Here is a 17,365-nt window from a genome sequence, read left to right as displayed (position 1 = left end):
CATATGTGTAAACCTTTGTCCTATAATTGTATAGCTGCTTTTTCTGATTTTTATGTTGCTCTGTTCTGAATACCCGAAAATTTAAAGGATTTGCTGCAACGATTTGTATGATATGTGAATTATTTATTAGCCCATTTTTTTTTACCCATGCAGCAAATGCTTTAAAAGCAGCTTTAAAATTACTTTACTGCATTCCAAACACTTTTATAGTACTTTTCACAATAAATTTTACGGGTAGCTTGAATGTAAACACTGTCATGAATTCGTTGCATTCCCATTTGTAAAATAGCCAACAAATCCATTGTTGTAGGCTAACCCGATCTCATGAAAGTGCGTAGTATAGCACGATTTTCTGCTTCTATTTCGTGTAATATATCTATGCAGAAATTGACTTTGGCATGCAAAAGACTGATAAATTCATAATTAATGGCATGGCTGGTTCAGTCGACAGAAATATGGGACGCACAGGCCTATGATAACTGAACTGATAACATGAAATGTTTGTGGGGCAAATCTGAGGTCAGTCTGAGTGCTCATGGTACTCACAGTGCCGTACACCTGCAGGCGCCACTGACTCGGACAGTTATCGTGGTAATAAACACCGTAAACAGCAACCGTTCGTGTGTCAGCGCTTAATGCGCATATCCTATATGAAAAGCATTTTAGGGGGCCCATGGCTAATGGGTAAGTCCGCCCCTGCATGAAGAGACACATGAGATTGCTCACATTTGACATTCTTTACTACTAGGCTCTGGTGTTTGGTGTGCAGAAGGTATATTAGATGTTCAGCTATAATCCGTTGACCAATACTGGATGTAGAATGTACCATAAAATGTTTCCAATCTCAGCAAAAGGTTTTACTGCTAGCCAAAGGCAACTAGTTGTCCTTGAGGAGAAGACTGACAGAAGCAAAGCGGTTTAGTAGTTTATAAGATTCATAAGGTAGCCTGTTTTTTACTGGTCTTTTCATGTTACAAATATTACACAGCATCTTTCACCTCCTGCACTGATTTAGGGAGGACATAAATCACTGCCTAATAAGTTTTATTTCTATTGGCAGACTTCTTTTTCTGCCATATGCAGCTGTTTCTTCATGTGGTATCCTGTCAGCAGCGCTCTTCAGGATATTCTGCCATTTAGTGATCCAAAGATTTTGTTCCAAGTAAAAGGTTTAGCTTGGAGGACTACTTCCAACAGCACTTGGGGATTTTAAATGATTTTTTTGTCTTTTAAACATCTTTGATCCTGAACAGCGAGGGGCCAAGGGTAAACGCAATTAATTTGTGTTTACAAAATGAGATGGGATTACCTGACTGTTTGCACAATCAAGCTCCCATTCAATTCGGCCCACAACACGCTTGTTTTCAATGGTACTGAATTTCAGGTTGAAGTGGTACCGTGGGCCTCTTCAGTCTGGGAGTCTTAAGAGGAGAGTCACGTAAAAACAGATTGAAAGGAAAATAAATAAATAAAATTCTTAATGGATAGAGAGAAGCAGCCATGAAATCATGAACAGAAGCCAATCAGCCCATTCAATCGCTTGTGCTTTATGAGCCGTGCAGGTTTTTAGCACTCTGCGCAATGAAGTGGGACACAATTAGCATGCCAGCAATTAGATATGAAGTTCTTACACTGCATCTAAGCAGCCAACTCTTTGCTTTAAGGGATTTGGGGTGCTGGTTTGCAGCATAATTGCTTTCAATAGTGTATCATGTCAACGTACATGCTTGGTTTGGTCATATATTCTGCTGCTTGTTAGCTGTCTCTGAGAACCTGTGTGTTTGATTTAGGACCGTCAATTTAATGTGTTAATTTAATTAAATGGATGGATTGCTGTGGACTGCAGGTTTATATTCGATGATATGGAAATAAAACAAAAGCACATTTTTAATGTCTGTTCAATGCTTTCACCCTGCTGTCATAACATAATGTTGTTGAATTATCTTAATTTGGGAGCATACATATGTGATTCATTTAGGCTAATTAATCAAAACTCAACTAATTAAGTAATTAATCAAAGTATTTTATGTGATAAATTCAATTAAATTGTATTTTTACTTTTTTTTTGTTGTCGTTTTTAAGCTCATAATTAAAACATTTTAATATGTATATATTTATTTATTCGTTCATTATTCTCACATTTTATTTCATTTCCCTAATTTAAATTTAATTTAAATGTTTTCATGCCATTGGTGAATCTCAATTACAGTTCACACTTCACAGATGCTTTTTTATTTAAGAGTGCAGACAAGGACAATTGAATAGCGAACATGTGATTTTTAAAAAACAACCTGTCTCAGTTTAATAACACAAATGTGAATCATATCTGATGCAGGACTTTATTAGATCCTGTCTGGCTCATGTTCCACCCCCCTGACCTCAGCATTAGAGGAGAGGATGCTGACTGGGACGCCCTTTGACTTTGACAGCTGGGGATGTGACACCCATATGTGTGCATGGAACAATGCTGACCCACTGGATTTTATACACACCACAGCAGGCATATGTACTATTTTGGGGTGAGCTGTCTATTTATAATTGAGTATTAAGAGACATGTTGTCATCAGCTGACGGCATCAGCTGCACGAGAGATTCACTGTAGAACAAAACATCAAGAAATAGTTCACCCAACAATTAAAATTTGCTCTACCTTGGGCCATTCAAGATGTAGATGAGTTTGTTTCTTCATCTGAAGAGATTTGGAGAAATTTAGCATTACATCACTTGCTCACTGATGCATCCTCTGCAGTGAATGGGTGCCGTCAGAATGAGAGTCCAACAGCTGATAATAACATCACAATAATCCACAAGTAATCCACACAACTCCAGTCAATCAGTGAACATCTTGTGAAGCAAACAGCTGCATGTTTATAATAAACAAATCCATCAAGATGTTTTTAACTAAGATACAAGTCCTCTGTCCATAAATATTGATTTCTCCAGTGCAAAAGTCATCTTGTCTCAATCAGGAGAGAAATATACACTGATCATGCAACGTTTAGAAGCCAAAACAGTCCAAAACAGTTCAAAACAAATATATCTATGGACTTTGATGTAAAAGGAACTTACACTGGAGGAAGTGTTATTATAATTTTTTATTATATATAATTTATTTCATCACGGGCACAGACTTCTAAATCAGTAGGAAATAAACATAAGTAATGGTTATAGATAGATTTGTTGATACGGTTTCTAGATGGAGAAGATATGATGAGTCATACATGCTCGGAGCAGTCAGGACCACCAGCCAATTATAATTCTCCACTGGGCGCTTGGCTGCTTAGTGGGCCAAACTTTTATTTCCCAGACAGAGAACAGTGCTCCCAACTGAAATATATGTGGCTTTCAAATTGAATTTGGAGACTGACTGAGAAATTAAATCCTTTTATCTACCTGTTTTTTTTTTCTTCTATTGGCCAATTCCAAAACTATTCTGTTCAAAATGACTGTCAAAATGATCTTTTATCTCAGAAAGATCCGGAACTGATACATTCATGATAGAATTAGAATCACAAAGCTGCTCTGATGTACATCTATTTGGCTAAATTTAGGGGTAATGACAATTATTTGACGTAATGCATCTTGCAATGGATCTACAAATCAGAAAACATCTGGTTTGTGTACTCTGGTTCTGCTAGTTGCACCCCTCTGAGGCAAATGGTAAGTAAATTCAATATAAAACTGATTTACACAGTTTTAAAATTGAGTTTAGATAACAAGGGGCAGAAGGACTGGCTCCTAAATAAAAGAAACCAAGAAACATACAATGGAGTATGTCTGTATAAGAATAATAAGCACCACAGTTGCTCAAAAAATAAATTCTGTCACTTAAATGAAGTACATTCAATTCATTTATTATATATATATATATATATTTACATTTACATTTAGACATTTAGCAGACGCTTTTATCCAAAGTGACTTACAAATGAGGACAATGGAAGCAATCAAAATCAACAAAAGAGCAATGATATGCAAGTGCTATAACACGTCTCAGTTAGCTTAATCCAGTACATGTAGCAAGTTTTTTTTTAAATCATATAATAAATAAAAAGAAAACAGATAGAATAGAAAAAGAATAGAGCAAGCTAGTGTTAGAGGCCTTTTTTGCTTTTGTTAATCAGAAGAAGTCAGAATTATAATTGTATAACAGATAAAAAGAAAGCAGATAGAATGCAAAAAGCATTTTTTTTGACAAGAGCTCAGAAGGGGCCTTCATGGCCAGGACAGGACAGGCAGAGAGTTCACAGATGGCCTCCATAGCTGTGACAGGACAGGCAGAGAGTTCACAGATGACCTCCATAGCCGTGACAGGACAGGCAGAGAGTTCAGAACCAGTCTTTGAAGCAAGACACATAGTAAATTTATGGGTGGCCTCCTTAGCCGTGACAGAACAGTCAAAGTGTTCAGAAACTACCTTCTTGGTCATGACAGGGCAAACAGAGAGTTATTTGGCCAGGACAATGCGTACAGATAGTTAAGAAAAGGCCTCCTTGAACAGGACAGGACATTGAGTGAATTCAGAGGTGGTCTCTGTGACTGGAGGTTCTGTAGCGGACGCCACCAGCTCTGGAGGTTCTGCAGCGGATGCCGCCACCTCTGGAGGTTCTGCATCATTAGCAACAGGAGCTATAACAAACACAGAGAGTTCAGAGACAGCACTTGGGGTCGTAACAGAGGCATCAAGAGACAGGGAGAGTTCAAAACTAGTGTCCGTATTAGAAACAGGGGCGACAGGGAACACAGAGCGGACTCAAGAGCAGATTCAGGGCATAGAGTGGATTCTGAAACAGATTCTGGGACTAGAGCCATCTTTTTACTGTGCTCAGAAGCTAAAGTCATCACTAGACTACTATCAGAGGTCAGAGCCATCACGGGACTAAGATCAAGGGTGGAAACAGACATTGGGTTGTGGTCAGGGGCTGGAATAATCTCTGGGATAAACTCGGGAACAGAAACCCTCTCTGGGCTAAACTCAGTATCAGAAGCCATCTCTGGGCTAAACTCGGGATCAGAAGCCCTCTCTTGGCTAAACTCGGGAACTGTGGCGGTGTGTGCGGCCCAAACACATAGAATGGCCGTAGCCATTACAGGCAGGACAGAGAGCATAGAGTCTATCTCTGAGACAGACGGCGCTGTGACTGGTAAACTAGAGTGCATAGTGGCCAGCGGTACGCTGAAACTGCGGAGCTTGAGAGTGCTGAGAGTGCTCGTGAGCGTAGAGTCTGCGGAGCTCGTGATGACAGCTGTGACATGACGAGACTCTGGACGATCAGCTGTGACGTGACGAGACTCTGGACGAACAGCTGTGACATGATGAGACTCTGGACGATCAGCTGTGACGTGACGAGACTCTGGACGATCAGATGTGATGTGATGAGACTCTGGACGATCAGCTGTGACGTGACGAGACTCTGGAGGATCAGCTCTGACGTGACGAGACTCTGGAGGATCAGTTGTGACGTGACGAGGCTCAGGAAGAACAGCTGTGACTTGACTTGACTCAGGAAGATGGCAGGTGACAGCAATTGATGATGAGTGCAGATTAGTCCAGGCAAAGGATTATGGGAAATGGAGTCCTGGGTGAATGGTAAAAGTCAGGGATGGAGTCCCCACTGGTGGAGCTCATGGGCACTCCAGCTGGTGATCGTGACAGAATGTCACATCAAAAATGTGTGTATTTTTGTGTCCTTCCAGGTTACACTAATACAAACAGATACAGTTGAACTCAACCAGTTAAGCATACAAAATACAACCTGAAGCAACTTGAGTCACTATATGTCAACACTTGGATAATAGTATCTGCCAAACATGATGTATTTAGTTGTTTTGAGCAATTTTTATTGCTGTTCATTGAAGGTTGACTATACTATAATTTAAACTTTTAGCCATTGTTATTGCTTCATCTCTGCAGTCTTTGTCAGTCTGTTGAAAAAAAATACCCACCTTTCATCAGAACTACCGATGATTTGTCACAGTTTTCAAACAGTTACAGTTTACAGTCAAGCTTTTAAGTGGGTGTTTGTGGAAAAAAATGTTCCCGGTGTTCTCTTTTTGACCTGCATTAACTGTGTTGAAAGAATGTAGTTTATATAATATAGTTTCATTTGTTTAATTCTCTGCGCTGAGAACATTACTGTATTTAATGACATTCATATGTATTTCTCATCCAAATCTAAAGCACACTGGCAAGTTTACATAATGAATAAACAAACAGTGTACTTCTGAAACTGCCAGAACAACTTTACAATCAGAGTGACGACAAAATATAAACCATGAGGAGAAGAAGAACATGATTCTGTCCTGTTTCCATTCTTCATAGGCCCAGCAAGGTAGTTCATCAAAGGTAATCAATTATTTTAATGGACTTTCATATTTGTTTGTTCTTTTTTCTCTGTATAATATGTGTGTGCAGATAGATGTGGCATGTCTGTCATTGTGTTTGGCAGTAAACACCACTACACAGTCACTTTATTTATACACACAGGTATTTCAAATATCTTTTTAAAAAATAGCCGTTTTTGATTTAGAAGTGAATTAAGTTGTTTTGTAAGTTTTGTAAGGTTTGTAAGTTTTGTTTTAAATCTCTCTGAAAGAAGTCTCATGCTCACCAAGACTGCATTTATTTGTTCAAAAATACAGTAAAAAACAAAAATATTGTGAAATATTTTTACAATTTAAAATAGCGGCTTTTAATTTGAATAAAATGTCATTTATTCCTGTGATGACAAAGCTGAATTTTCAGCATCATAACTCCAGTCTTCAGTGTCACATAATCCTTCAGAAATCATTCTGATGTGCTGATTTGCTGCTCAAACTCCTCGTATTCAAAACACCTAATAAGAAACACCTCTTATTATTATCAATATTGAAAAGAGTTGTTTAATATTTTTGTAGAAACCATGATTATTATTTCAGGATTCTTTAATGAATAGAAAGTAAAAAAAAGAACATTTATTTGAAATAGAAATCTTGTGCAACATTTTGAATGTCTTTACTGTCAGTTTCGATCAGTTTAATGCATCTTTGTGGAATAAAGATTTTAACTTCTTATTTCATATTTTACTCATAAATCAAAAGGCAAAAAAGAAAAAAAATTATTAGAAACTGGCGTCATGACTGAACAGCTCTACTGATTCTACTGAGTGAAATCTATGGCAGGAATAATATTATAATACATCCACAAGACACTTTGTTCTCTAAAGTATTTCATCCGGTCTGTTTTCTTGTTTTTCATAAATAAGCTCTTTATATTGGTCCTGTCTCCAGTCCAAGCTGTGAGAGTGGAAGAATCAGATACAAGCTGGGAAAATGCATGGTGAGTTTTCAGGAGGAATTTGCATTATGCCATTTTTAAATATACAAGTAAAACAAAGTGATTGGTATAGTAAGTTTAAACGCATTTAATTTCAGGGTGGTACAACGTCTGACTAACACCTGAATAAGTGTTAAATGCCTTCAACGTAGTTTTGTAGACAGATTTATGTTCATATCTTTTGACAGTTAATGATGGATAAAATTTAGGTTTGAAAAGCTTGTGTGATGTTTTTATAGCTGGTGAAAATGTTTTGTACATTTCAGAGCTTCGGTTTGCTTTAACAGCTTTCTTTCCCTTCATTCATTCATATCTTGTAGCATCTATTAAAATGAATGGCTGAGTGAAAATCTGGTATGGTCATGAAAACACCCTTTTCTGCGAAACTCTCGTACATTATCAGACATCAGGGCACAGATGTGAACTAGATTACCCCACGCTCCCCCTAATATTCTCTCTCTTTCTCCCTCACTCTCCTGACCACAAAAGAAATAAATAATTGAGTTTCTCCCTTTTTATAAACACTCCCTCCCCTTCCAATAGTCTCCAAATAGGGACACAGACTTTCAGGTTCCCAAATTTTGTTGGAAGAAGTGAAAAAAAGTCTAAGGCAGGCTGATTATGTGTGCTCCACTTCTCTGCCTCTGAATGGCAAAGCAAAGAACAGCGCTTTGAACATTTTGACCAGACACATGGCTCTACCTTGTGACATGGCAGAAGATTCTGGTAAGTTCTGTCAGTTTTTTTGGCTTCAGTGTCTTATTTTATTCATGTTTCTGCTTTGAAAAACAAGACATGTCTTGATTAATATGGCAGAGCTATTTAATGCATTTTGTCTGCATTCATGGTCTAAACTGGCCACTGATTTGAGTGCATGACTCATTACTTTAGTGATTGGTGTAAATATATCTTCTGACATTCTTTTAATTATGGGAATATCACCTTACATTTCATAAATATGCAACAATAATGTTTAAGACACAACACACTCAACCTTTAAACAACTACACTTTCTTTTTTGCTGCATGTGAAATTCTCTTCAGTGTAAATAAGACTAAATTAAACCCAAAACTGGAAAAGCGACTGTACTTTCCATTCAAAAAGACTTGTGGCCTATTTGCATAGACTTTGCATGACGTTTTATTTGGACTAGGCAGACTTTGTTATCATAAAAACGATACTGCATTTCCTCAGCTTTGAACTGGTTTGGCATGTATTTTTAGAAATGACACAATGCTACTAAAAAGGTTCCCGGAGGAAACGTAAAGGTCAAAAGTGCTGTTTGAATGGGCTTTTCTGGTTCCAATAATATCATTTAAGTGTCTAAAAGGTTTAATTGTTTTTTCTGTTGTAAAACATTACGAGCTCTGGATTGGCAGTGTGAGCAGTTGTGAGGGATCAAAATGGAGCGACTAATCAAATCAAGACTTTTGTGCCATTGTTCATTTACAATGTTGATCAGTAAATCTAAAAATAATGTTTGCATATGACGGCCTTTTGCTCGCCTTGGTTAAGGAACAATATGCATCATTCCGAGACATGAAAAACAGTTTCAATATTTGTTCAATACATTTGACACTTTCAGACTTAATTCAAAAATAAAACACCTTGCAAAAACATTTCAGTATTTAATTTTAACTGAAAAAATAATAAACGAAATTCATTCATTTTCTCAAAGTGCTTCAGGACTAAATGAGAAATAAATCACTGCTTTCATCACTGCATGCACAGCAGAGCAGAAGTTCATTACAGGCTGTGTCGGTCTGTTGAGTTACAGATATTATCCTTCCTCCATGAAGCACAAATGTCAATCAGTAAGCATGAACAACAAATTACTGCTGTAGAGAGGCAAAGATACTCTTGATGGTACTTTTTTAAATAGTTCTTTACTAAAAGAGCTTGATCATGATTGATAGTATCTTTGTTTTTTTTAATTTTAAAAATACCTACAGACAGGTAACTATTGACTTGAAAAACTCAATGCAACCCCACAGGTCAAACCTTTAAAAAAGATGACTGCAATAACAGATTTGATATTCTACTACACTAATGCGAAAAATATAAATACATAAGCAGAAAAATGAAATTTTTATGCTGCCCAGAACATGCACAGGAAGATTTTTTTAGGCAAAGCGTGCTGAACTACCGCAGAATCCAAAAGTGCTCACACTGTGGAAAAGAGAGCCGTCTTCCCTCGAAGACAGATATCGCATTTCACACATTTCCAGATGTTGAGAGGAGTGTTGGTACGCCCTAGAGTAAGACAGGACATTGAAAGAGATTGTGTGAGTTGTCAGTTCAGTCACATTTGGAGACATGAGAGATGAGGTGATGAGCCCTCTCTGCGTCAGAGAGCAGGAGATTTTTTTCAAGAAAACACAAACTTCTCTACATTTTGTTATGCTTAAAACGGGAAAAACTCAAATTCTCAAAAACTCAATTTTTCAGTTTATCTATTGTTATATTTATTTTATTATTCAACATAAAAAACAAACTTTTAAAAATGTATAAAACCAATTAAAACACTCAGGAACGTCCAAGAATAATCCAAGATGACGCTTTTTCACCCCAATGGCACTATGCAGAAACTATAAAAAGGAAAGAGTCTTAAGCCTGTGTGATGGTATTATCTAAGATGGGGCTCACACTTTTTCTTTGAAAGAGTGAAAAGAGAGAGAGAGGGGTGGAGGGCACTCATCCTTGTACATGGAAGACTAAACAAACAGCCTCCCCTTCCAGAGAGGTCATGTGCTACACCTCAGGGCCCTCACATAAATGAATATGCTCACTACACACACCAGCAGGAAGCCCCCCTCCACATGCTCTGGAAAACCCTGTAAAAGTCTACTGCTTCATTTAGCATTCACAGTACAGTTGGCAGACAGTAGTTTCACAAATACAGCAACTTCTTTCATCCTCTGACCTCTCATTATCTTTCATGTTTTACCATAAGTTTCAGGAAATTACTGGAAGATATGTGTATTTTTCTTGATTACTTTTATTCAGTTTGGTGTCTAGAGAATGTAAATATAATATAATATAATATAATATAATATAATATAATATAATATAATATAATATAATATAATATAATATACATTTTACACACACCCATAGAGTTCTCAAGTTTGGGGTCCGTAAGTTTGTAAATATTTTTATTCAATAAGGACATACCAATTTGATTACACATGACAGTTAAGACTTTTACATTGTTACAAAATTCTGCAAATTCTTACTGTTCTTTAGTTTTTTTTAATTCTGTATTAAAAAATATATATATCACCATTTCCACAAAAATGTTAAGCAGCACAAATGTTTTCTATAGAAACTTGTTTCTGTCATGACACTTTTCCTCATGATTCTGAGTTTATATCTGATAATTTAAACTTTTTTTCTTGTAATTCTAAGAATTTTTCTCAGAAATGCAAGTTATAAACTCACAATTCTGTGAATTGTCCCAATTGTGAGATATTCACACTGAAAAGAAAAGTTGTGAGATATAAACTAACAAGACTAAGAACAACTAATTCAAAACTGAGAATTAAAAATGTGCAATTACCAGTTATATATATTTTATTGCATGGTGGAAACAAAAGTTTATATCTCAACATTTTTTTAGTCTGTGGTGGAAAAATGCTAACGTAGCCTTAAACACTGATAATATGAAATGCTTCATGAGCAGCAAATCAGCATATTAGAATGATTTCTGAAAGTTCATGTGATATTGAAGACTGGCTGCTGATTTGTCATCACAGGAATAGATCACATTTTAAAATATATTCAAATAAAAAAAATTCTTTTAAATTGTAATAATATTTCACAATATTACTGTTTTACTGTATTTTTACCAAATACATGTAGCTTTTGTGAGCATGAGAGCCTTTCAAAAACATTTTTGAACAATACTGAATAGTTTCCATTGAAGAAAAGTTTTGGTCTGTTCTCAAATCAAAACATTGCTTAAGCATCTGTTTGTTTCTTCACAGATGAGGTCAGAGCTTTGCAGCAGTGGTGATTGTGTGGAAAAGCTGTGTCCAGCTTTGAGGAGCTCAAGAGGGACCTCACATTTGTCATTGCTTGGGTTCTCATCCATCACTCCGTCAAGTCCCAGGTCATAGAGGTTCCTCCCTCTTCTGGGTCATGATGAGGCTTCACTCTACTCTGGGCACTTGGCTCTTCACACTCCTAGTGATGCCAGTCTACTGCCAGAGTGGTGATGATGGAGAGTGGGGATCAGGGGACGTCTCTGGGACTGTGGTCACTGGCAACTCCTCCGCTTCAGTCTTCCATGCAGTCGGGGATGAGCCAGGCAGGACCAGGCCAGTTTTTCAGAGCCTGTCAGAGACAGAAAGCGGCGACTGTTATGTCAACTTCCACACCAGCCAAGTCATGTCAAGGCGGTTAAGAGCTTTCAGAGAGGAAGTTGCTTATTTAAAGGCCCTTCAACATGGGAACCAGGCAGTGATGGAGAATCTGGTCCAGTTTGTAGGAGCAGAGATGGGAGATCAACGCTACGAGGAGGTGATCCAAGAGAACATTGTTGGAATCAGAGAGGATCACATGAGCTGTGAGAGCGTGGTGACAAAAGCAGCAGAGGAGTTGGAGAGTCAGCTGGAGGGAGACGCTCAAGCCACTTTGGCTGGAATTCAGAAGTGAGATGAGTTGAATCATAATAAGGCAGTCATATGCTCTTGTCTTCGAGGCAAAACTCCAAGGTTTTTAACATTTTAGGATGCTAAGGCAACAAACCTTAATGATAATCAGGAGAGAGGAAAGTCTAACACGTGCAAAATATTTAGTATCAAAATTGTACAATTTGCTGTTTACACATGATAAATGGTGATGGAAGATCAGAGGTGAAAATGTCTATATTTTTCTAAATACATAGGTATACTGTGCATCCCAAATAAATAAATAAAACTACAGAATTGCATTAATTTGACCAAAATTACAGTAAAAACTGTAATATTATGAAACATTATTACAATTTAAAATAACTGTTTTCGATTTGAATATATTTTAAAATGTAATTTATTCCTGTGATGCAAAGCTGAATTTTCATTGGTCATTACTTCAGTCTTCAGTGTCACATGATCCTTCAGAAACCATTCTCATATGCTGATTTGCTGCTCAAGAAACATTTCTTATTATTATCAATGTTGAAAATGTTGTGCTGCTTAAAATTTTTGTGACAGCATTTTTTAGGATTCTTTGATGAATAGAAAATCTAAAAGAAAAGAATTTATGTGAAATAGCAATCTTACTGTCACTTTGATCAATTCAATTGCTTTAATTGCTGAATTAGTTATAATTAGTTTAATTTTATTTATTTAATGTATTATATATTTATTATATATTTTTTTATTTTATTTTATGTATTTATTTTTATTTCCCAATATATAGAGAGTTCATTTATAGACCTTAATATTTGAAATTGCCAGCTCAAGAGTGTTTCAAGGCTGCATACATAAAGTAACACTTTCAAGGTAAAAGATAAAATAATAAAAGTAAATAAATTACAACCAAATAAAATTCTCAGTTAAAATGATCCTAAACAAGAAAAATATGCTTATAAACACAGTGATGAGTGTAAGGAAAGCTTGTAGCTCATAGAGCCTCAGACTAACCACAATGACGCGACTTTGATTCTGGTCTCTGGGTTTTCCATCACCAGCCTGGACAGTTGGAAGGAATGAGAATTTCAGCCCCTTTGAGACCCCTGGTTCAAGAAAAACTAAGCTGAGGCCCTAAGGAGGCCCCTGTTCATTTCCTTCTTCGCCTCTCTCTCTCTCTCTCTCTCTCTCTCTGAGTATTTCTGATGTTGTGTCTACTTTATGTCTTTATCTAAGAATAAAAGAGGAGTCCCTTGCCTTTGAAGAAATGCTGCGTACTGCGACGGACATCGCCACTCGACTGGAGAGCTCCTCACGAACCCTGCATGTGGAGATGATCGAACAGCTGAGGAAGGACATGAGAAAGCCACGCAAAACTAAATGATTCAGTGGGAAGCCCTCCAACCTGGAAAAACAGATGAAAGTGTTATATGGCATGTCACATCTATATTTATCCACAATGTTTTAATAACAGTAAAACAATGTTGTCACCTTAAACAGTCCATATGTGGACCATTTGACTGCATTTTTTAAATATTTTATCTCCCTTGCCTACTATGTTTTTAAAAACACTATTCAGAGAATAGACTGAAACGCAAACTATATTTTCTCTCTTGTTCAATGTTCATTTGTGAGATATAATGAAAACATAATGGCTTTGTGTACAAGGAAATTTTAAAAATGATCTTGGCAGTGAGGTGACATCTTAAAAGAATAGTCTCTTTCCAAGTACAGACAACCCTGCAGCTATGGTCTGGCTGTCTTGGCGCTAGGGAGCAGATGGTGAAAATACTGTATGAGGGTCTGGAAATCAGCAAGCATGAACTCTTACACGTTGGAGAGAGAGAGCAAGACAGAAAAGAAAAAAGAAAGAAAAAAAACATGGCAGTGATGTCACTGAGAAATAAATAAAACCGTGACTTGGCAGCTTGGAGCCAGAATCTAAAAGAATCAGAAGAAAGAATCTGAAATGTTTACGACTGAAGAATGTTATTTTGAAATATATTGTGATTACTCGAGTATGATTAAATATACTGTAAGTATACTATTAAAATATAAGTGTATTACTCTGCTCAGTTGTGGTCACTTTTGCTGTATGTGTATTTTTGTTGGGATTTCTGTGTGTATGCTGGCAGCTTTTATGTTCATAGATACAGCTTGTGTGAAAGAAAAATTGCAGTGACATCAACTAAATACTATATCGAGTGTTGTATATATACTGTTGATGGGGGAGGGGGGTTATAGTCATGCTTTATGTGGCGTTTCCAATGGTTTCCAAGGGTTTCCAATTTTAAAAAAGTACAATTAGAGAAGCTAATTTTCAAGACATCCCTCTGCTAGAAAGTGTGAACCTTTTAAATTGATTAAAAAGAAAAGCCCCACAAACGACTGTACAATAAATGTCACTGAAAAGCCATAGATATTTATCGGTCAAAAGGTGGGAACCCTGAAATGCAGCTTACAGTAATTAATTTTTTATGGTGCTTGTATTAGTAACATTTATGTAAAAATAGCAATGAGACATAATTACTGCCTTCTTACTTGTGCCTTCATGATTACCGTCTTGTGTGTTTAATCAGCATAATAATTATTAATAATAGATGTCTCTGTCTCTAAACTTATCCACAGTAAAAACTGCATTTCAGTTTCACCTTCTGACTGAGTTCTCGCTCCCCTTCAGCATTTATTCAGCTACCCTGACCTCTAGCGGAGTTGAACTACAATAACAATTCAATCGCTTGATGCAATAGGTTTGGCCCTGATTTGACAAGGATTGTCTCCATACGAGTTCGCGAATGTATCCATTAAACGTGAGTTAATTATGTTGTTTTTATTTGAAAAAGAAAATTCATTCAGATTTGTTGAAAATAGACATCGGGCAATTTGGAATGTGGTCAAGCTCGTGAACTTGTGATGTGTTCCCTCCCTCCCTTTCTGTCTGACATGAAAGTGGGTAGGCGTACTGAGATAGAGATGCTCAGTCTGGAGTAAACCCTGGAAACAGCAGGAGCCAGGTCATGAGTGCATCTATACACGGTGTGACACAAATGGAGTTACTCTGAGATATATCTGCTTCTAAAAAATCCTTCTTTTTGGATGCATATGGAGATAAATAATACTTTTGCAGCACGGAATCTGATTTTCCACTAAAACAGGTGCGCAGAACTTAAGCCCATCATTGTGCTTTTTCACGTAGAGAGAAAGCAACTTCAGGGTTGGATAAATATGGATAAACACTGCATTTATGTTACTTAATTCGAAAAATTTTTACGGAAACCGGATTTTTGCCAACACTTATAATACATGTGATGAAAAAAAAACTTGACGAGAACATCTAACCCTAAATACAACCAGCAGAAGATGCAGAGTATGACACCACAACAGAAAACACAGAAGCCACTGAATTATACGGAAACTGTCGCGTGGAATGCAGATGAAAATATAGAAATGTATTGAAAGTAACTGGCTGTATGATGGAGCGCTTTCAGAATCAGCGGTTCTTCCTGAGAATTTCTCTTCTCTGCACTATCCTATGTGAGTCAAGTAAGTTTCACTTCTGATTTTTTTCCCAACATTTTTCCACAAATATTGCTTAAGAAAGAAACCAAAGAGACTCGTGGAACATGGTAGCTGGTTTCTAGTCCAAACTGACTATTAATTGTATAAACTGGTTTTGACTGCTCATTTCCAAAAACCATAGGCTACTACTGACCCCCTTAATCTGGTTATAATAGCGGCTTTGATGCTGGTCTAAATTGGTCTGTCAACTTGAACCAGCTTTGGTCACCCTAAACCAGAATCTTTTCTAGAAAGGAGCCTTAAAAATAAGACACAAAGTTTATATTTGATTGTTTTACTTTTGTATTTTAGGCATTTCCAACGTGCATTGATTAATTTGATCAATTTGATCAGTTAAGAAACTGCCTCTGCTTAAAAATCTCAAAACATCCAGCTTAATCTGGTTTTCAGATGGTCACACTGGGAGACCAGTTTATCCGATTCTTAAACCAGCAAACTACCATGAGCTGGTTTAAGATGCAGATGCTTTCACATAGCCTATCCACAGTCAGAGATGTGTAGGCATTAGAATGGCACGCACGATTGCCAGTAAAATGAAATGTACTCTCCACGGCCAAGCTGGCACTCAAATCAAGGCAGATTTATTGGGCTTGCTCATCACTCTGCGTTTACGCTCGCACTCTCCACGAGCGTCTCTTCATTTATGTGTCCGCTCGCTGTCAGCAGCCGCTGGACTCCTGATGAATGAATATCACTGCGGCCATCTGACGAGCTTGCAGCTGGATGCCCTTTACCGACGCTATTTGCATCGGATTTGCTTAAGAACATCCCGAGCTCTGGAAAGTTTCCAGGGTTGAACCGAGATACAAGAAGAAGAAGGTCGCCATCCAATTTCAGGTCCGAAGCATTGGAGAGAACAGCCTACAAGTCTGTATAGTGAAATCCGTCCACCTGCTCTGCTCCTCACAGACTGGAGAACAGAGACAGACAGATGCGCTGTTATCGCTGTTTGAGCGGCTGCAGAACTGACGCAGACTTCACCGTTCCAAACTGGAATTGAGAAAGAGCCTAGAATTCAGATGTTCTTTTACGTTACTTGCACAAATGATCACGGTAACCACCGTTTCTGTAGTGGTAGCCTACAGTTATTGCTATTTGAGAAAAATCACTGTAATTAATATGAATTAAAATATAGGCCTACACCTTTTAGTTATAGGATACATGTAATAAATTAAACATTTTTAGAATAAAGCTTTTATTATATAAAATAATATTTTAAAGTAAAATTGTGGTGCAATAGTTATAAGTTCGCTGCACTTTGAATTTAATTAGGCCTACTGATGAAGACAATTAGACCTTCACCTTAAAAACTCAACAAATGAAAACTTTTTTTTTGCAGTGTAAAAGAAGGTTTATCAACCTTCCATCATTTTGTTTATTTTTTAACAAAGATGTAAATACACAGTCAACATAGTTTACCTTGTTTTAGTGAAAACTATACATAAATAAATAAATCCATTCAGTTGTTATTTATTTAAAATAAATTAATAATGATAAATAATTATGGATTATAATGACTTATACTGTCTTTTTACGAGTTGCATTTCATCGCAAATTCTTTAAATATAAAAAACTTACTTACAGTCTGTGAGTCAAAACAGCCGGCATTGCAGTCTACTCTACATACTCTGATGTATTTCCCCAGTGACCAGCACGGATCAGCTCCAGGTATGACGAAGTGGATATCGTCCTCTTTTGGAAGGCCAAACAAAGTAGTTTCGCTTTCACAATGAAACTCACAGCGCCTTCACGACATGGCGGCGGCCGCAACAACAATACTACAGCGGGAATAAAAGTTACGCCTTCTTTCTTTGCGTGAACATTTGGGCGGCGTTATGCAAATCTTCCCACATCGTGA

The 17,365-nt window shown here is 37.1% G+C and overlaps 2 protein-coding genes across 2 annotated transcripts in view; both read left to right on the top strand.

Annotated features, from left to right (window-relative positions):
• Positions 1-7,935: 7,935 nt before the first annotated feature.
• LOC107697312 (uncharacterized) lies at positions 7,936-13,904 on the top strand. Its single transcript, XM_016498038.1, has 3 exons — positions 7,936-8,041; positions 11,302-11,967; positions 13,165-13,904. Exons 2-3 carry the CDS (start codon positions 11,456-11,458, stop codon positions 13,310-13,312), a joined length of 660 nt encoding a protein of 219 aa, XP_016353524.1. The 5' UTR covers positions 7,936-8,041; positions 11,302-11,455; the 3' UTR covers positions 13,313-13,904.
• A 1,349-nt stretch (positions 13,905-15,253) lies between these two features.
• Positions 15,254-17,365, top strand: part of chrna2b (cholinergic receptor, nicotinic, alpha 2b (neuronal)) — a 14,406-nt gene continuing 12,294 nt past the window's right edge. Inside the window, exon 1 of the mRNA XM_016498037.1 lies at positions 15,254-15,471. Coding sequence (XP_016353523.1) covers positions 15,399-15,471 — 73 coding nt within the window. The 5' untranslated portion in view covers positions 15,254-15,398. The remainder of the gene's footprint in view (positions 15,472-17,365) is intronic.

This window comes from Sinocyclocheilus anshuiensis, unplaced genomic scaffold (assembly GCF_001515605.1).
Source record: "Sinocyclocheilus anshuiensis isolate Anshui unplaced genomic scaffold, SAMN03320099.WGS_v1.1 scaffold1578, whole genome shotgun sequence".
Taxonomy (NCBI): domain Eukaryota; kingdom Metazoa; phylum Chordata; class Actinopteri; order Cypriniformes; family Cyprinidae; genus Sinocyclocheilus; species Sinocyclocheilus anshuiensis.
Note: the sequence above shows the minus strand (reverse complement) of the source record. Positions and strands in the feature narration are given on the sequence as shown.

What these genes read in the sequence shown, in the direction of transcription:
- LOC107697312 (XM_016498038.1), top strand. Translation starts at nt 11,456, where the DNA reads ATGATGAGGCTTCACTCTACTCTGGGCACTTGGCTCTTCACACTCCTA. An exon ending in ACTTTGGCTGGAATTCAGAA is followed by an intron (nt 11,968 to 13,164) that starts GTGAGATGAGTT and finishes TCTTTATCTAAG; the next exon opens with AATAAAAGAGGAGTCCCTTG.